This window comes from Carcharhinus amblyrhynchos, chromosome 5 (assembly GCF_965287045.1).
Source record: "Carcharhinus amblyrhynchos chromosome 5, sCarAmb.v2.hapA, whole genome shotgun sequence".
Lineage (NCBI taxonomy): Eukaryota > Metazoa > Chordata > Chondrichthyes > Carcharhiniformes > Carcharhinidae > Carcharhinus > Carcharhinus amblyrhynchos.
The window spans coordinates 17168573-17189788 of NC_137328.1; the positions used below are offsets into that span (position 1 = coordinate 17168573).

At 42.1% G+C, this 21216-nt stretch overlaps 1 protein-coding gene across 15 annotated transcripts in view; it reads right to left on the reverse strand.

Moving 5' to 3' along the window:
- The window catches only part of LOC145342912 (receptor-type tyrosine-protein phosphatase delta), a 563551-nt gene that overhangs the window by 59602 nt on the left and 482733 nt on the right, over positions 1 to 21216 (reverse strand). For all 15 annotated transcript variants that reach the window (XM_080188513.1, XM_080188506.1, XM_080188504.1 and 12 more), the window contains one exon: positions 19541 to 19664. In XM_080188513.1, coding sequence (XP_080044639.1) covers positions 19541 to 19664 — 124 coding nt within the window. The remainder of the gene's footprint in view (positions 1 to 19540; positions 19665 to 21216) is intronic.

Here is a 21216-nt window from a genome sequence, read left to right on the forward strand (position 1 = left end):
CACAAAGGGTTGTGAATCTTTGGAATTCTCTTCCCCATAGGGCACTGGAAGCTCAGTCATTGTGTATGTTTAAGGCAGATACTGATAGATTTCTGATTAACAGTAACACAAAGAGTTATGGGCTAGTGTGTAAAAGGCATTCGAGTGTTTAATCAGCCATGGCCCGATTAAATGGTGGGGTGGGCTCGGTGAGCTGAATGGCCGATTCCTGTTCCGATGTTTGACATCTTGGTAAAAATTATGATGCAGAAATACCCAGCTGTGAACTTCACCATAGGCAAGCTCTCTCTTTTAAAGTTATATTGGGAGAAGTGAAATTGTGTGTGTGACAAGTAGTGTACAGAACTTTGGCCTCAATCTGATAGTGTAGATTTTAAAGAGCTCTGTCAGACTGAATGTGGTACTGGAGTTTCCAAATTCCATGATGGCTGTCACTGTCTCCATATTGCAAAAGACTGTTCTATTTTTAATCAAGAAATAGTCACGAGAAAAGACACTCTTCAATACAGTCAGTGCATTCTAACTGCTAACAGGAATCTGAAAGGTGTCCACAGGCTACTTATTTGTATTCTACTGTGGGGTGCGCCAATGTATTGAAAAATGTTCCCTTGCCATCTTCAGTTTTACCCCTCAAATACCGAATTTTAATTTTGCAGACACAATCTGCATTATTGTAACATGGTTAAACAGCTTTAGGGTTTTCATTATTGCAACACACACACAAACAAATGAATAAAGGATGAACAATTGCTTCTGTGCAGAAAAAAGACGAGCTATTTGAAGTTACAGCAATCAAAGTATTTTAAATGCCAAGTTTTGTTGAATGCTGTGCCATTAATGTCCACTATCACTGTCCAGCCTAAAGTTGCCTGGATACACATGAATGTCCTCCAATTACAGATTCCACAAAGGCTGCTCAAGATATTCTTAACCAGTAGATATCTAAAGTATCATGTATCGTCAAAATGCTAAGCATCCTTTTCATATCTGTTCATGGGGCAGAGCCCACAATGGCAGGGCTAGGTTTGTTACCTATCGATGATATAATTAGGAAGACATGAACTTTAATTGCCCCTTAATCGAAAAGCAGAAAAATTAAGGATGCTGGAAATCTGAAATAAAAACAGAAAACACTGCGGGGGGAAAAGAACTCAGCAGGTTTGTCAGCATCATTTCTGAATTGAGGAAAGTTAGAGACGTTATATGTTTTGAGCAATGAACGAGTAGAACAAAGTCAGTATGAAGGTCTGTGACAGGGTGAAGGACAGACGAGACCGAATGACAGAAGGCAGGGCCAACGAGAATGGTGATTGGGCAAGAAAAGAATAGGAGATACTGCCAATGCTTAGAGCAGGTGTGTTGCTGCCTGAATGCAAAAAAGAACCTCAAAAGAAGTGAAGCAAAGGGAACAAAAGAGGGAAGCATGCTTACGGCCTGAAATTATTAACATCAGTGTTCTGTACTGAAGGCTGTTAAGTGTGTAATTGAAAAATGAGGTGGTGTTCCTCACGTTTATATTGAATTTCATTGGAATAGTGCAGCAGACCGAGGACAGGGATGTCAGTATCAGAGCAAGGTGGAGAATTAAAATAGCAGGCCTCTGGAAGTTTGGACTCATGTTTGTGGACAAAATAGAGATGCTCTACAAAGTGATCAATCTATGTTTAGATACCCCAATGGAGAAGAAACCAGGGCATACAACAGACCGGATTGAAAAACGTATTCGTAAATCACTGCTTCATCTGGAAGGTGTGTTTGGGGCCTCGGATGATGATGAAAGAGGAGGTAAAGAACCGGTGTTATGTCTTTTGCATCTTCATGTCAAGATGCCATGGGAAAGGGTGTTAGGGTAATTGGATGGTCTCTTCAGAGTGCTGAAAGGAGAGGAGAGGGGAAGGTGTATTTTGTGGTGGCTTTACACTGAGTGTGGAGCGTGATCCATGTCACATGGGGTGTGGTGTGGTGAAAGGTAAGGATGTGGAGAATCCTATCAAGGTTCTGGGAGGGAGGGAAGGGGGTGACAGCAGAAGTGCAGAAAATGTGGTGGATACGGTCAGGGCCCTGTTAAACAGGGTGGTGGTGAGCAGACAGAATCCTCGATTGAGAAAAAAAGACATGTCAAAAGCACTATTATGGAAGGTTGCAGCATCAGAAAAGATGCAATGGAAAGAGAGGAACTGCGAGAATGGAATGGAATTCTTACATGGTGTCGTGGATGTGTTTGTGTAGATGGGGTAGGTGTGGGAGTCAGTGGGCTTATAATGAATATTAGTCAATAGCGTATTGCCACAAATGGAGATTGATGTCAAGGAAAAGAAGAGCTGTAAAGGTCAGGGTATGGTGGGAGCAAAGTTTGATGAAGTTTTCTTGTTCAGGGTAAGAGCAGGACATGGCATCAACGTAATGGGAAAAGAGTTGAGGGAGGGAGCCCGAGTAGGACTGAAACATCAAATGTTTGACACAGCCTACAAATAAGCACACATGGTTAAGACCCACGCAGCTAACCGTAGCAGCACCCCTTATTTGAAATAAGTGAATTGGGGTTGTATTCAGAGTGAATATAAGCTCTGCCAAGTGATGAATGGGGACTGGTTGGGCCTCGATCCAAGGTAAAAAAAAAGGAGAGCCCTCTGTTGTTCTGGTCAGGACAGAGATAGAGAGAGATCGGAGGTCCATCCCTCACTAGAACTGTCTCCACTGAAGATTGCCCCATCACCATTCTCTTTGGCCCTGGAAAAATAAGTCTTCTGTAATTTAATCTTGTATGTCTTTCACCCAATCACAGGCCTTCCCTTTTGTCTTGGTCACACTCAACCCTTGTTCAAAACCTATTACATTTCTAACATTTCCCAGGTCTGATGAAAAGGTCACAGAACTGAAACATCAACTGTTTCGCTCACTGCACAGACGCTGCCTTACCTGCTGAATATGTTTAGCATTTTGTTCACATTTCAAATGCCCTTTCTTCTGGTTTACTGTAAAAGAATTTGGAGCAATACCTTGGACTGTGCTGCACCAAGGGTAAGATGCTCTGTCGGAGAGTTGGTACAGACTTGAAAGGTTGAATGGTCTCCGTCTGCACCGTATGGATTTGGTTTGAGACTGTGGGGCGTTCAAAGCTATTCAGCAGCTCCGTGTAAGAAGTAAGTGACGGTGTTACTACTGTTGGTTTAGCTCTGTTGAAAGTTAGTATGAAAATAACTTTGCAGTTTTGACAATTTTAAGAAGAACAGTGGCAATTTTGGCAAAATGAGCTGTTTGTGAGGTGACCATATTGCAGCGCACGATCTGTCCAGTAAGCTGTAGCCAATGACAAATGTCACTGAGTAGATCCACCAGCACTGGTATTCCACCCAGAACGGACAGGGTACAGTGAACTGCTCACTATATTTATTGAGATACTCATCAAATTTGATCCAAGATGCCAAGCCCAATAAAATTATTTCGGGAAGAAAAAATCCCTTTTGTTAATTGTGTGAATTAATGCAAAAAAGAAACGATGGTCAGCAGTGGTAATTTTATGATTCCTGGAATATCAGTTCTGTTGTCATTTAAACCACCTGCCACTTAGCTGTCCTTTGGAATAGAACTTTAGCTCTTTAACTTGGCAATGATATTGAACTATGTTTGGCAAGCAGTGAGCTGAGCAAGCGTTTAAAAAGTGTCAAAACCCAGATCTACTTGTCACCTTCAGCAATTTAAGTGTTATATGAGCCCCGTACACCATGGATGGAATATTTTAATCCTGTCTGGCAGGACACAGTCAGAGACAATCTATCTTTTGCAGCCAGACTGAGTTCAGCACACAGGAGATTTACAGGGGACAGCCTGCTTGATGCCAGACTCCATTCTTTACAAAACTGAAGTGAAGGAGGCCAGTGTGTCTCATTGATTGAGATTGCAGGTGCCAGCATTAGTTCTGTAATAGCCTTCTTGTCTGGAAGCCTGAAGAGTTGGGTTCAAGCCTCACCTCAAGAGTCTTGAAACACACAAGCTCAGTTGATACTTCAATGTATCTACAGACGGATTACTGCACAGTTGGAAGGAACAGGTAAAATGTAAAACCAAGCACATGATCTGGGCTTCTCTCTCAGGGTAGAGGGGAAAGAATGGCAGTTTTTGAAAAGCAGAGGCGGTCTCTGGAAGTTTGGGCTCACATTTATCCATTGACCACCGCCACTGAAACAGGTGATTTGGTCATTTATCTCCCTGTTGTTTGGGGGGGGTGTGGTTTGATGTGTATGAATTGACAGATGCTTTTTTTCCCCAATTTCACACACAACATCCTTTAACTTCAAAAAATACTTAACTGGTTGTAAAGTTCAGGACATGAAAGGCGCTTTAGAAATACAAGACTTTCTTTCTTTAACACCTCAACAGTGTCAGGGAAACACGTGTGGTTGCCATAACACCTCAGCAACACAGAGAGAGCCTACGCAGGGACAAACTAGAATGAAGACAGCGTACGAGAATAGATTAGTGAGTCACATAAAGGGGAACATTGAAGTTATTTCCTATAAATATATAAATATTAGAGGGATAGCCAAAGAAAGGGTGGCGTCAATTAAGAGCCAAAACAGAAATCCTCTTGTGGAAGCAGAGAGCATGGCTGAGGCACTGACTGCAAGTGTCTTCACAAAGATGCTGCTGCCAATGTAACAGGTAAACAGGGAGGTAGTAGAGAAACCAAGTAGGACACAAATGAAGAAGAGATACTTAAAAGGTTGACATTCCTTAATGCCAAAAAAAACCACCTGGTCTAGATGGGATGCATTCTAGGAATTTGAGTTAAATATGGGTAGAAATAACAGAGGCTTTGGCCACAATCTTCCAATCCTCCTCAGTTATGGGAAAGGTGCCAGAGAATTGAAAGGTTGAAAATTCACACTGTTCAAGGAAAAGGCGCGAGATAAATCGGGTACTTGAGGCGAGGCAACCGAAAGACAAGGATGGAAAAATTTTGAGAGATTTATAATTTGGGAAAAAAAAATTCTCATTTGGAAAAATACCAGTTAATTATTGAAAACCAGTATGGATTTGTTAAAGACAAATGGCGTTCGATGGAATCATGGATAGAATTCATCAGGGCAATGTGATCCATGGGTATCTAGACTTCTAAATGCATTTGAAAAATAAACCACACAATTAGACTTGTTGAGAAAACTGAAGCCCATGGGATCAAAGGAGCAGCCACAACATGGATACAAAATTAGCCAACAGAGAATGATTGTTTTTTTTAAACTGGAGGGAAGTATACAATGGTGTCTTCCAGGGGTCAATATTAGGACTATATTATGACTAATATTAGATCTCTGAAGGTGGAAAGGCATGTTAATAGGGTGGTAAAAAGGCATATAGCACATTCGCATTTATCAATTGGGGTATAAATTACAAAAGCAGAGAGGTCATGAACTTGCATTGAACTTTGGTGAGGCTACAGCTGGAATACTACGTGCAGTTCTGGTCACCACATTATAGGAAGGATGTGAATGCAATGGAGGGGGTGCAGAGCAGATTTACAAAGATGCTGCCTAGTGTGGAACATTTAAATTGTGAAGAGAGGTCGAATAGGCTTGGGTTGTTTTCGTTGGAGAAGAGAAGACTGATGGGGTGATCTGATTGAGGTATTCAAGATTATGAGGGCCATGGACAGGATGGATGGTGAGCAGCTGTTCCCCTTATTGAAGGTTCAGTTATGAGGGGGCACAAGTTAAAAGTGAGGGGTGGGAGGTTTAGCGGAAATTTGAGGAAAAATGTTTTACTCAGAAGGTGATGATGGTCTGAAATGCACTGCCTGGGAGAGTGGTGGAGGTGGGATTAAAAAGTACCTGGATAAGCACTTGGCATGCTGTAACATTCAAGGCTATGGGCCAAGTGCTGGCAAGTGGGATTAGTTGGACAGGTCAGGGCATTTCATGAGTTGGTGCAGACTCAATGGGCCGAGGGGCTTCTTCTGCACTGTGGTATTCTGTGACTAAAACAGGAAGTGCTGGAAAAACGCCGCAGTTTTGGCGGCATCTGCGAAGACAGTAACAGTGTTAATGTTTCAAGTTAACTATGCCTCGTCTTCAGAAGTGAGGAGAAGGAGAACGCTGATTTTTTTTTAACTGTAGAAATGTGCTATGTTGCAGAATTCACTGCCTGAAAGCGTGGGCAGGGATGAACAGCCTACCCTCCTGTAGAATCTATAGTTATTCCAGATTTTCCCAAAGTGGTAAAATGTATAGTTGCTTGTGAAATGAATTTCATATGCTCGAAATGTAATATTTACTACATACATCAACTACTCACATGTTAAGTTAACAGTAACTTTCAAAAAGGATACATGCTTGAACAGGACAAAACTGCTGGACTACGGTGAAAGAATAGGAGGTATGGCACTAATTGGATAAATCTTTGTAGAACACACTCAGGAAGATTGTCCAATGTGGCCTCCTTCTGTGATTCTTTGATTCACACACTGTTATATCCTACAGATTTCATTTTAGTTGCCGGCAACTTTGGAGAAAGAAATACATCAGATTTTTTTCTCCAGTCATAACCATCAGTTAGAATTCTATTCCCTACATAGAGCAGGTTGACCTAGGAGGTAAATCACCATTTGTTAAATTGAAGTTGAAAAGCTCTGCTTGGGTTATATAAAATCCACAGTTTCCCCCATTGGCATCAAAATACAATTTCTCCCTGTGCTCATAATAACTACCACGGTCAACTTTATAAGACATCTGTCCTTGTTACACTCACTCCTGCTGAACCCATTTCTATATAGCCTATTATATATGAGGGAGAACTCAATATTCAGCTCTTAAGCATTTCTGGTTCTGTGCTCTAATCTGGGATCAACAATCTCTGAAGCATTTTACAATTTTACTTCCCTCAGCAGGTCAGAGCATCAAACTGCCTTCAGCCTTTTCTGTGTAACATACCTAGTGTAAGTTCAAATATCATATTCAGCGGTGCAGTAACTTGTTAAAAGTGAACTTTTTGATGACTTCAATTGCATTGAATTTCAACACAATGCTATTTCAACATCTCAACACGGAGGAGTCCAAAATAACCCTGAGATTGCCAGATGTAACAATGTGTTTCATTGTATAACGGTACAATGAAAATCCATTTATAAACTCATCATCCTAATAAAATCTGCAAGGGAAAAATAGCGTCCCTATACATGGACTCCATCGTAACTTTGCTGAAAAATCTACAGCTGACAGACATTTACAAATGCAATTATGTTATCATTACTGCATTTGGAATTAAAATAGGTAGTCAGTAGTTTGTGATAACACTTTAGCAATCTTATACTTAAGTATTTTTCCATTACCACTCCACACCTGAGAATTGTTTGTCAGAGTATAATTTGACAAGAAAATTGACATTTAATTCATATTTTTAGTGAGTAATACAGCAACTCTATTCTTGATCTTGGAGATGATGGTGCGCACTAATTTGAGAATGTTGCAAGTGGGCAGCGGGGAGAGCTCATCCTGCTCTCTAATTTGGGAACTGAGCATCTAAGTCAAATTACATTCTCAGAATGCCGGTAATTGCTGATGAGACTTTTTAAATAGGAGCCACGTAACTTGTCAACTCTATTCTAACATTATCAATGAACGTCTGTTGAGGGAAACTCAGAGGGTTGCTGAAATCTCAAAACTTCACTTTTGTAGAACTTTTTATACCTCAGCCACTGCAAGGCAGAAGGTCAGCACAATGACTTCTGTCATATCATCTCGTAACAACAAATCAAAGCAACTTCATGGGAGTGTGACGTTAAAATCTCTCGGCATTCACACACAACGTGCTGTATAAATGCCCATTCACACAAACGCTATGCCTCCAAAATGGTTAATTTGACAACCTTGAAAATAGCTCATATCAGCAGTTCCTGGCCACTGCTTACTTTTCCCCATCCCATCCTGTAACTGTTACACATTCAGTGGAAGATTTTCCTGTAGATTTTCAGCCCAGACCACACATTTACTGCGTAAAGATTGGAAGTTGGTTGAATTTGACAGCTGGAACACGGACCTAACTGCTAGTGGGCCCGGTTTCCCATCTCTGTTACTCTCACTAGACTCGTGAAGAGCTTCACGCAATGCAGCAAATCACTATTAAACATAGAAAAATGCTCATTAGCCTCTGCAGGTTTAGAGCAGTAGCTTAATGTCATGTAACTGAATGGATCTTTCCCAATCTTAAACACAAAGTCATATTACCATGAATCATAAGACAATTCATTCTGATTCAGGAACAAAAGTAATTAGTATCCTGAGAGAAATAAAATTCGTACAAACATTCATGAAAAGTTACATTTTCAACAAAGTGGCAGCATGCTGACACAGTGGTTAGCACTGCTGCCTCATAATGCCAGTGACTGGGGTTCAAGTCTGGCCTTGGGTCACTGTCTGTGTGAAATCTGCACTTTCTCCCCATGTCTGCATGGGTTTCCTCTGATTGCTCCGGTTTCCTCCCACACTCCAAAGATGTGTGGATTTGGTGGATTGGTCATATTAATTTGCCCCAGGCTCGATAGTCGAATGGTCTTGTTCTGCATCGTAGGTGTTCTAAGAAAATTAGCAGCTCTGCAAAGGGAGCTGTCAAATATAAGGCCAGACCTTGGTATTGTATTTCTATAGGTGCCCTATGATGAATGTGAAACCTTAGATCTGCAAAAACAGTGCCGAAACAAGTCTTCGTACTTCCAATCGTCATGTGACCATCACTGACTCAAGGGGCAGAAATATTCAATGGGAAATACCTTCCAAAATGGCAGGACCATTAGTGAGTCAAGAACCCATTTGACTAATTGGTAGGCTTCCCTGAGGCTCTTTCACTCAGCCTCAACATTACCATCTCACCTCCGAGTTCTCCGATAAATCAAGGAGGGATGATAGGGTGCTGAAGCGTCTCTACTTACAGCAGCCCTGCAGGATTCACCAGAGCAGGAAGCACCGAGTGAAGCACTCAATTTACCAGTGGGACGAAGGAAACTGCTGAGGGCTGACTCTAGTGTTAACCGTTATCAAGTGGCTTTCTGGAATACAACATGGTGCCCAGGACCTGGAAGTAGTGAGATACAGCAAGATAGGTGTCAGGTACTCTCACCCGGCAACCACCACTCTCTCACCTCGTAATCATTCTCCTGCACAGTGCTCCCCTTTACCGACACACCTTGCTTTCACACTCTTTCCCCTCCAACTTGTGTCCCCTATGATTCTCACTAATTTTTACAAATGAACCGCGGAAAGCATCCTTTCCGCATGTATCACTGCTTGATATGGCTCCTGCTCTGACCAAGACTGCAAAAAACTAAGAACGGTTGTGAACAAAGCACAGTCCATCATGCAAATCAGTCTCCCATCCACTGACTCTGTCTACATTTCCTGCTGCCTCGGGAAAATGGCCAGCATAATTAAGGACCCCACATACCTTGGGCATTCTCTCTTCCACCGTCTTCCATCAAGAAAAAGATACAAAAGTCTGAGAAAACATACTAACCGACTCAAGAACATCTTCCCTACTGCCAACAACTTTTGAATGGACCTAGTATATATTACTGTGATCTCTTTCTATTCGCTAGCTATGACTGTAACACTACATTCTGCATTCTCCCCTTTCCTTTTCTCTTATATACTCTATGAATGGTATGCTTTGTCTGTATAGTGCGCAAGAAACAATACTTTTTACTGTATCTCATGCGACAGTAATAAATCAAATCAAATTAATTCTGTATCTCAATGGGCAGCAGTCACACTCACCCTCATCCTATTGTCTTCATGCTCCTGTTCATTCCTCACAGAACACCCTCCGGAAATGTTAAGCCTCTATTGCCAGCAGTCACCTCACTCCTCACACTCTTAACTCTCTGTCTTTCCATATTGTTAGAAGAGAATGCCTAACAGCAGGGGAGGCAGAGAACTGGGGGGGCGGGGGGCGGGGGGGGAGGGGAGAAGCAGCCATCATGGACACCCTGACCACGATGCAGGAGGAAGAAGAATGTCACGCTGATGTTCAGCTAAGTGTACTCCCACTCTTGGTTAGCAGGGAAATGCAGGTGAGCCCCGATTTGGAAGATGCAGGAAGAGCCCAACTAACAGGGAGTAGTTAGGCAGGATAAATGGGTGATTTTCAGGTTGGCAAACTGTAACTAGTAGAGTGCCACAGAGATCTCTGCAGGGATTTTGATTGTTTATGATCCATATTAATGACTTGGAACTTGATGACTTTACAAAGGTAGGTAGAAAAGCAAGTTGTGAAAAGGATACAAAATCTTAAAAGTGATATAAATAGGTTAAGTGAGTCGGTAAAAACTTGGCAGATGTATTATAATATGGGAAATTGAGAGCTTGTCCACAAAATGCAGAATATTACTCAAATGGAGAGTCTGCAGAATGCAGCAGTGCCGAGGGATCTTGGTGTCCTCATATATGAAGTTTGAAATGTTTGCATGCAGGGACAGCAAATAATGCTGAAGGCAAGTGGATGTTGGCCTTTAAAGCAAGGGGGATGGACTATAAAAGTAGGGAAGTCTTGCCACAGCTGTAAAATATACTGAAGAGACTATACTAGGAGTACTGTGCACAGTTTTGATCTCCTCACTAAAGGAGCAATTCAGAGACGGTTCAATCAGTTGATCTCTGGGATAAAGAGGTTGCCTTTTGAGAAAAGATTATGCAGGTTGAACTTATGCACAATGGAGTTTAGAGGAGTGAAAAAGGATCTTACAGAAACATAGGATTCTGAGAGGCCGGATGCTGAAGACACTTTGTCTCGTGGCAAAAATTAGAACTCAAGGGAGACGGTTTCAGAATGTGGAGTTTCCCATCTAAGGCTGAGATGATGAGAAATTTCTTCTCCCAGAGTCGTTAGTCTTGAAATTCTCCTTCACGGACAGAAATGGAAGCTGGATCATTGAATATGTTGAAGGCTGAGTGAGGCAGAGTTTGATTGATACAGGAGTGAAATGATAATGGCTACAGGCAGGATACTGGAATTAAGGCCACAATCAGATCAGCCTCAAACCGATGGAATGGCAGAGCAGGCTCAATGGGTCAAACAGTTTACTCCTGCTCCTATCTATTTTTATCTTAGTTTTTGATAACTTTGACAGTGTTTCACTGCATTAAGAAATACAAGTTCCATACTTCAGGCCAGTTATTTCAGCGTGTTGATGATTGCTGAAAACCTAAGATGAACAGTTAGTCATTGTGCTTAACACTTGTTTACCAACACATTTTGAAATTCACCTGACAATAAATCATACATTAGTTGTAAATACTGATTTTCTTTTGGGACTACTGATGGATTGTTTCTCTTGGATTAGCAAAGTATGCAGTGGGTACTACTTATCCTTTGTGTTTCTCTCAGTAGGTTTACAAGGTGTCTCACATACATCTGTGACCGGTTACCAGGAATTTTATAAATTAAAATAAACTTTTTAGTTTAAAAGATCATCAGATGTTTACAAACTTACAGTTTATCAACTTATACCCCTAAGTGCAATAAAAAAACGCACAAAAATTGCTTAAGATACAACAATCCCTCTGCATAAGAAGCCATCTGCTGATGGAACATGCTAATGCGTCAGATGTTTATCGCAAGATTATTGCTAAAGAGAGATTATTCATTATAGGCAACAAAGCACTAATCTGGTAAAAGCAGTAACACACGAGGCCCTGTTTTAACAACCAGTTTTGGTGAGTGAGCACCAGTGTGAAATCTTCACTTGGCAGGAAATTCAATGTAAATTCCCACTTTCGCTGCCTCAGTTACGCCTAGCGGCATTATCAGACCTTTGTGAAAATGGATCCTGCTCAGTTCAGTTGGGTAAAACCAGATAAGTAACCAAGGCTATTTTAATTGCTCATCTTCCCAACTTCCACCATACAAGTCAGGTGAAAAGAAACTCCCTTATTTTGCTAAATAATATTTGTTGTATTCACTGACATTAATTACAATGAAGTTGTAATTAACATGATTGTCCTTTTAAGAGCAACATAACCAAGAGTGACGTGGTCTGAACACTAAATCAAGAACCAGCATGGGGAGTCTTTCCAGGGCAGGAGATCTCCTCGGGTAGAAATACTTTGGATGAGATGTGAGCATACACTTCATGGACATGTCTTATAACCAAAACCATTTCATTCTGCTAAAAAGGTCTCTGAAAGTACATCATTAGTCCAGTAACAAGGATGGTATAATTCTGGCATTGCCTCTGGGCTCACACCTGTGAGTATCCTGGTTAAACTGAAGTCTGAGGAAAAGAAAATACCTACTCACCAGGACACCTCTCTTTGGGTGAATGGACTCATTTCACTCCAATAGGAGAGGGGCAAAGGGCAAAGCAATTTTCCCGAGTGTCTGTGGAAGTCAGACCAACACTCGTATTTGCAGTCTCACAGCGCCAAGCACACCTGACTCCAAATCAGAGCTTGTGGATTTAAAGGGTCATTTTCAACTCTAAACATCAGTCATAATCCACAGATTCAAATTTAATTTGACGGCAAGAGCCCCAGGCAAATCGATCATGACTTACATTGCTAAACTGAAGCAATTATCACAGTATTGAGATTTCAGAGTGATCCTAAATAACATGTTGCAGGATAGGTTAGTCTGTGGCATGTGCAACACAGATTCAAAGCAGACTGACATAAATTCTAAATGTGCAATGGAGATAGCACCAGCCATAGAGAGCACTGAAAGAGATGTCTAAGAGCAGCAGAGTACACAAAATGGTGTAGTTTACTAGTTAGGACGGAAAACTGTATCAAGCCAAAGTGCAGATACAGCTGAAGCAGCCATGGAGGAGGAAAGAATTTCAGCCACCCACAGTGAAGACAATCAGACAATAATGCTTAAAGTGGAATGTTACCAATCTGTAGATAATCACACTCTTCTGATCCATGTAAGTTTAAAGAGACTAAGTATTTTTATTGTCACATAAGAGGACACTTGAAAAAGTGCAGAGTGCAGGCAAGATTGCTGCGTAACATAAACCAAGATGTCACAAGAATACAATGTCTGACACCAATGATTCTGATATTTGCTCTCTGTTTAACTTAAAAAAAAATGAACCCTAAAACTGTAAGACTGTGTAAATGGGAAGCCTCTTAAGATGGAAGTGGATAGAGGAGCATCAGCCACAGTGATGGGTGAGGACACAATTCAATAGCAGAGAGAGGGTACCCAACCATTGAACTTGAAGAGCACATCTGCCAAGTTGATGACATATACAGGAGAAGCAATACCAACAAAATACACCACTCTGATACCTGTGAACTATGGACAACAATCTACCCAGCTGTTAGTGATGATAGCGACGGGTAAAGGACCAATCCTTCTCGGTCCTGAATGATTTGAAGAAATCAAGTTGAATTGGATCAAGATTCTCCAAGTGCAGGGAGGGATCTACCAGAAAGGTTAAGAAAATATGACAAAAATATGTAACAATTAGGCAAAATCGAAGGACTACAAGTTAAGATTTATGTTGATCCAGTGGTGACTCCCTAATTCTTCAGGGCAAGGCCGGTACCATTTACCCTCTGACGAAAAAGTGGATACTGAGTTCAAAGAACTAGGCTTTGTCCAGCCAGTTCAGCTTTTGGAATGGGCAACACCTACAATAACCAGACTAACGGGACAAGACTATCCACATTTGAAACAATTGTAAGCTGGATAAATGTCCAAATATGTGGATTGGAGACCTGTATGCAAAGCTGGCTGGAGGTCAATCTTACACAATGATGAATATGAGTCATGTGTACCAGCAACTCAAATACGTGGGGTTATAGGGATGGGGCCTGGATGGGATTGTTGTCAGTGCAGGCTTGATGGGCTGAACGGCCTCCTTCCGCACTATAGCAATTCTAAAATTCTATGATTCCTGGGGGTATGTCATGATAATCACACACCAAGGCTTATTCTAGTACACAGACCTGCCACTTTGCATGTCTTTGGCATGTGCATTATTCCAAAGGACAATGGAGGGTATGCTACAGGGGCTACCTCAGATTGTAGCCTTGATGATGTCTTCTCACCTAATCAATAGAGGCTAAGCGTCGGGAAAACTTAAGGCAGGTGTTAAAGCCATTTCAGGAAACTGGAATTCCCCTCAAGAAAGAGAAGCATATCTTTCAGGCCACTGACCTGGGGCACTGTGTAGACACAGAAGGATCACACCCCATAGAAGGCAAGGTCAAGACGATAAAGGAGGCACCTTCCCAAAAAAAACATAATTGAACTTAAATCATTTTTGGGGATGGTAAACTACTATGGACATTTTACCCAACGTATTTGACTGTCAACGAATTGACTTCTCCATTCAAGGAGAAATGGTCAAATTTCTCCTTGACCATTTGCAAGGAGGAATGCAAATGGTCTCCTTGCGTTTCTGCTAAAGAAGCACCAGGAGGGAACTTTCAACAAAGTGACGCAATTGCTGCATTCCTCAAATCTGTTAGTGCACTTTGAATTATCTAAAGAACTGACACCTCTCCATTTGGTACTGGTGTGGTGTTGTCCCAAGAACTCTCTCAGAGGCCAGAAAAGGCTAATCACAAATTGAGAAGGGAGGACTATCAATGGTCTTCGGCATCAAGGAATTCTACCAGTGCTTGCATGGTAGACACTTTACTGTCATTTCTAACCACAAAGTACAATGGCCATTTCAGAGAGAACAAGGCTCTCCCACTGCTGATAGGCTTAGCAAGAATTCAACTGTGGGCATTAATTGTCTGCCTATGAATATACTTTCAACACCAACCTGGGATAGACATAGCAAATGCCGATGCCCTTAACTGTCAATCAATCATCATGGCATTACATATTTTAGGCAGATTGCATGTCTGTGCAAAGCAGATCAGGAACTGGACCAACTGAGATCCACTTCTGTCCAACGTGAGAGACAAGGTACTTACAGGGTGGGTAAATGAGGCAGTTTCTGAGGAAATGAAACGAACTGTCAGGTTGGCATCATCATCTGGAGAGCAAGTGTAGTCATTCCTGTACCAGGCACAGAGCCTGGTATTTTTCCCTAAAACGATGGCGTGGCCTCCGTTACAACTATTCTTTTGCATTTCATTCCCTAATATCTCAGCATAACAGAAATTCTCTTAACTTATCTCCTCATTGAACTGTCAACGCTAATTCTCAGAGAGAGGAAATAGTCCTTCTCTACTCACAATAATAATAATACAAAAATAATAACTTCCGCTGTTTGGTGCCTTTGACATAATGAAGTGTCTCCAGAAGCTTCACAGGACAGTCATAAAATAAAATACAACCCCCAACCAGATGAGGAGATATGAGGTTAGATGTCTAAAAGCTTGTTCAAAAAAGTAGGTTTTAAGGAGCATCTTAAAGAAGGCAAGTAAGCAGAGAAGAGCAGAAGGATATTCCAAAGGTTAGGGTCTAGGCAATTGAAGTCACAGTCACAATATGCTACAGCAATTAAAATTGGGATCATAGAATCCCTACAGTGCAAAAGGAGGCAATTTGGCCCATCAAGTCTGCACCGAACATAATCTCACCCAGGCCCGATCCGAATAACCCATGCATTTACCCTAGCTAGTCCCCCTGATACTAAGGGACAATTTATCATGGCCAATCCATCTAACCCGCACATCTTTGGACTGTGGGAGGAAACCGGAGCACCCGGAGGAAACCCACACAGTCACGGGGACAATGTGCAAACTCTGTCTGGACAATGACCGAGCTAGAAATTGAATCCAGGTCCCTGATGCTGTGAGGCAGCAATGCTAACCACCGTGCCACTGGGATGCCCAAGGTGCCTGAGTTAGAGGAGTTCAGATAGCTCAGAGAGTTGTGGGGCCTATAGAGACAGGGAGGTGTGAATCTTCCTCATATTTAATTTGAGGAAATTTCTTTTCATCCAGTGCTGGCTAATGGATAAGCGGCCTGATCATTTAGCAACAGTGACAGGAATCGAGAGAGGAGATGCTGAGGCAGAGCTGGATTTCATCAGGTACATGTAAAAACTAAGGCTGTGCTTTGGGATGATGTCAATGAGAAATACAAGGACGTCAAGGAGAGACCCTAGAGGGACACTGATGTACATAGTGTGGGATCGGAAAGTAAGTAATTCTCTGGCTCCACTTAGATACGTAAGAATTGAACCAGGTGAGAGCAGTTCCATCCAGCAATGGAGAGTGGTTACAGGAGGATGGTGTGGTTAATCGTGTCAATTACTGCAAACAGGTCAAGAAGGACAAAGGGAGTAAGTTTTCCTTTGTTAACAGTCACATAAGCTGCCATTTGTAACTCTATTCAGAGCTGTTTCAGAACTGTGGCAGGGGAGCTCTGCTGATTGGAGACATTCAAATCTGGGAAAGGTGGAATGAATTTGGGAGGCAGCAACATGTTCAACATCTTTGGAGAGAGAAAAGGGAGGCTTGAAATGGAATGACACTTTCTAGGGGCAGGTCAAAGGTTGATTTTTTTGTTAAGGAGATGGGTAATAACAGCATATTGAAAGGAGAATGGGACAACACCATAAGGGAGAGAACCATTTAGAATATGCGCAAACATGGGGATCAGGAGAGGAAGTTTAAATATTTTCAAAGTTAAGCTCATAATTAAAAAATTTTAATTAGTATCTTCCTTTAGCCGGCCTTCTCAGTTAAATGAATTACAGACATGACATTCATTCAAATTTTGCATTTGAGTGAGAAACAGGATGGAGTCTAATTCTTTGCTCATACTCCAGATATCACAGTAATTCTAGTCCAACCCAGTTGCAATGGATCTCAAACTTCCAAACATATTTATAATTTTGAATTTTAACAAGCATGCTTAACTGACAAGGATTTCTATTCTGTTTGTCCAGATACATTGTTTCAGGCTGCCAGAGTGATGAACATTCTGTTTAGCACACGGATGAGATGCAAGGGATTAATCAATTCAAATATAATTACTATTTCAGTTGATTTCAGTCTCAATAATGAAATGCCTTGTTTGTCGTAAATGTTTGCAGAATAACAATGACTGGAGAATGTGCAATTAAACACAGTTATTTACAACACGTACCCTAAATGTTAAATTTATCTGGAATTAATTCTGGTAGCTCTGAATAGAACACAATGTTATTGAATTCAATGGTACAATTTTGTATACAATAACCAATCAAAGCACACATTATAGACACACACTCTGTAGAACGGGAACCGTAAACGTGGCTCTGATGAAGGGTCTGAACCAAAATGTTAAAAATCTTTTTCTTTTTGGACATTGATAGACTTTTCAGCATGTTCTGTATTTACATTATAACAGTCTATTTGTGCAAATAGAAAAGACTTGCACTAAGTCTCTAAAGCTTCTATCCTTGTTCTCCGAATTAATTTTATACAGAATATTCTATTTGGACATACGTTCAATTCAAAAAGTACTTTTAAACTCTATGCATCGTAATGTGTCCTAGTTTCGCTCCTAAATCCTTTTAAATATCATGTCGGAAAAACACTGGTAGGTGCAATTACATTGACTCTGTGCATAAATACTTTATAGATTTTCTGACACTACAGTATATACCTGTACTGACAATGCATCTGTATGGATACAAACTAACTGCTTCCACATCGTAATGTATTTACACGATACTTTAGTCACTTTTACTGGAACAAACACAACAAAAGTACATAACACCATCAGTAAAGTAAGAGGATTTTTATCCTCCACTGGCTCTGGTTGCCAAAACTTACCTGCAGCTGAGTGGGCTGGCGTGATTGGCTGCAAGATACTACTGGAGGGCAGTGATTGGTCATCTTCCTTGACTCGTCCTCTTTGTGGGAAAAAGTTTGGACGCTGCTCCTTGCTTCCCAGGGTGGAATTTCAATAGTCACAATGGTGGGCCCATCCACCGCCGCAGTGCATGTGGGCCCATCCACCGCCGCAGTGCATGTGGGACCATCCACCGCCGCAGTGCAGGTGGGACCATCCACCGCCGCAGTGCAGGTGGGACCATCCACCGCCGCAGTGCAGGTGGGCCCATCCACCGCCGCAGTGCATGTGGGACCATCCACCGCCGCAGTGCATGTGGGACCATCCACCGCCGCAGTGCATGTGGGCCCATCCACCGCCGCAGTGCATGTGGGACCATCCACCGCCGCAGTGCATGTGGGACCATCCACCGCCGCAGTGCATGTGGGACCATCCACCGCCGCAGTGCATGTGGGACCATCCACCGCCACAGTGCATGTGGGACCATCCACCGCCGCAGTGCATGTGGGCCCATCCACTGCCGCAGCGCATGTGGGCCCATCCACCGCCGCAGCGCATGTGGGCCCATCCACCGCCGCAGCGCATGTGGGCCCATCCACCGCCGCAGCGCATGTGGGACCATCCACCGCCGCAGTGCATGTGGGCCCATCCACCGCTACACAGCAGGTGGGCCCATCCACCATTGCACATGAGATGGCAACATCGCCACTGCCATTTTGGCTCCCCCCATGAGGCTTAAATCCAAGAAGGCAGTCTGTTATTAGGGTCCCTGACTTCTGCAGGAGGAGTTTCCCGCAGCAATTTCTCCTAAATCTGGATGACCTGCCTCAGAGAGCTCCCAACCAATCAAAGAAGGCCAGCAACTTGTCAATACGATCAGTGCCACTGGGAGTGGTGGCCACGACCGGGATTACATTAGGCCCAAGGATGAAGCTTGTCGATGGAGCCTCAGAGTGCGGACCAGCGGGCAGGGGTTTATAGAGTTGGGGGGTGTGGGGGAGTTGGGGGGGGGGGGTGGGGGAGTTGGGGGTGTGGGGGGGAGGTAGGGAAGGAAATCATCTTTCTTCTCTTTCTGTGGGTTTCCTCTCCTGTCACCAGTGGGAAACTGTGTTGAACAACATTGAACCCCGTGTCTGAATATAGTACATCCACATTATGAGAACCTCACCAGTTTCCACTGCATTGCACCATCAGATGAATCATGCACAAACACAATTTTCCCTATTATCTGCTCACCCAATATTAACTGTCTCAATCATGTTTTTTTTGAACCATTAATTCAAGCATTCCCAGATATGCATCTCTCAAACATGTTTGTATATTTCTCCCTTCTCACCGTTTACAAGTAAGCTTTTCATAATCTGACAATCTTCTTCTCTCATTGTGGGTCAAGACTTCGGGCAATGGGATGCAAAGTCACCTTAAGTTATCATGTAAAAGAGAGCTGAAATTTCACAAATTATTTGAATGCTAAGAATTTAACATGCCACAGGAGTATTTTGTTCCATGGTTGCTTGGATAGTAAAACGACGGAGCTAGCGAAGTGTCCGCCTGTTACAGAACATGCTAAATTCGGAAATCAGTGAAAATGGAATTTGAGTGAGTTCCTTAGTGGGCAGTTGATGCATATTACTGCCCAATGTAAAATCAAAGCAGATTGAAACCGCAAGGGTCATTCCTGAAGGACAAATTGAAAATTTTGAAGCTTGAGCTGAACTCTTATAACGAGCAAATTTTACCTGATAACCAGAAAATGCTGATTTTCACATTTTCACAAGTGTGCTGTTTAACAACCCCCACTTACCATCAATTGCAGATAGGAGAACCCGTGAATGGTCATATGCAATTACGTTTGCATATCTATTCTTTGGTTTGTTGACTTCCATGTTTGAATGTTCCCATGTAAACTGCTGGCCAGGATCAATCGACTAGGTAGAAGGACAAGAAAGAAAAATCCATTATAGCAGGGGCAACATTATTTCTGATGCTTAATATTCTCTATTATGCTCAGGTAATCTTTTTCAAGATGACTCAGGAGTATTTTTACTTTTCACGCCCAAGTTTCATTCCACATTTTTTGTATGTATACTTCTGGAATTTAAAAAGAGATATCGATGACTAAAAAGCAGTGTGAAGCCTTTCATAGTTAACCACAGAACCCCTAAAGCAAAAGGAGATCCATTTGGCCCATCGAGTTTGCACTGAATCTCTCAAAGAGAATCCTACATAGGCCCTGCACTATCCATGTAACCTGATGTATTTACCACGGCTAATCTATCTAACATCTTTGGATACTAAGTGGCAATTTATTATGGCCAATCCACGTGACCGACACATCTTTAGATACTAAGGAGCAATTTAGCATGGTCAATCCATCTAACGTGAACACCTTTGGACTGTGGGTGGATACCACAGCACCTGCAGGAAACCCACGCAGACACAGGGAGAATGTCCAAACTTCACACAGTCACCCAAGCCTGGAATTCAATCTGGATCCCAAGCATTGAGCTAAAGACTTTGCCACCATGCCACCTGATCCTGGACATTCATAGAATCTCATATATTCATAGACGAGCTCCAAGTTGAATTGATGTGGAAGAGTTGCTTCTGCCTATTTATATTCAATTGAACTTGTTTATCATATGTGGATGGGCCACGTGAAAATGAAATCCCACAGTCCAGGATAACCTAGACTAGATGCAAAGTGGAGTGAGGTTTGATCCTAAACAATCAATGGCTGGAATTTACCTTCAAGTAGTTTAACGAGTTATGAATACTGTTATTTATAAAATGACGATGTTTTGAGAGACATTTTTGATTGCCAGATCATCTCATAGAATCACAACAGTGCAGGAGGAGGCCATTTGGCCCATCGAGCCCCCACCAACAACAATCCCACTCAGGCCCTATCCCTGTAATCCCTGCTAATCTCCCTGACACTAAGGGACAATTTAGTATGGTCAAGCAATCTCACCCACACTTTGGAGTGTGAAAGGAAACCACAGCACCTGGAGGAAACCCATGCAGACACAAGAGGACGTGTAAACTACATACAGACTGTTACCCAAGGGCGGAATTGACCCCAGGTCCCTGGTGCTGTGAAACAGCAGTGCTAATCACTGTGCCCTCTCAATAGTTCTCCTGTATGTGGTTATATCAGCAAAACAGCCTGTTGACTACTGAATTAAAGCTGCAATTGTAAAGGGATGATATATTTATATAATATGTTTAATTATACCCAGTGCCACAAGATAGAACATAATTTCCTGGTATGTAAAAGTAAAGTTAAAAACATTTGTTAATTGGTCATTATTGGATAATTTTGTAAAAGAACCTTTCCTAAACAGAGGTAAATCTATGTCACCACACTTATATTGATTGGAAATTGAATTACATTGGTTAGTGCAAACACAGGCTGAACTTCAGATCACATTCAGCGCAACAAGCAATTGGAAAGTAATAAAAACAACTGAAACATCT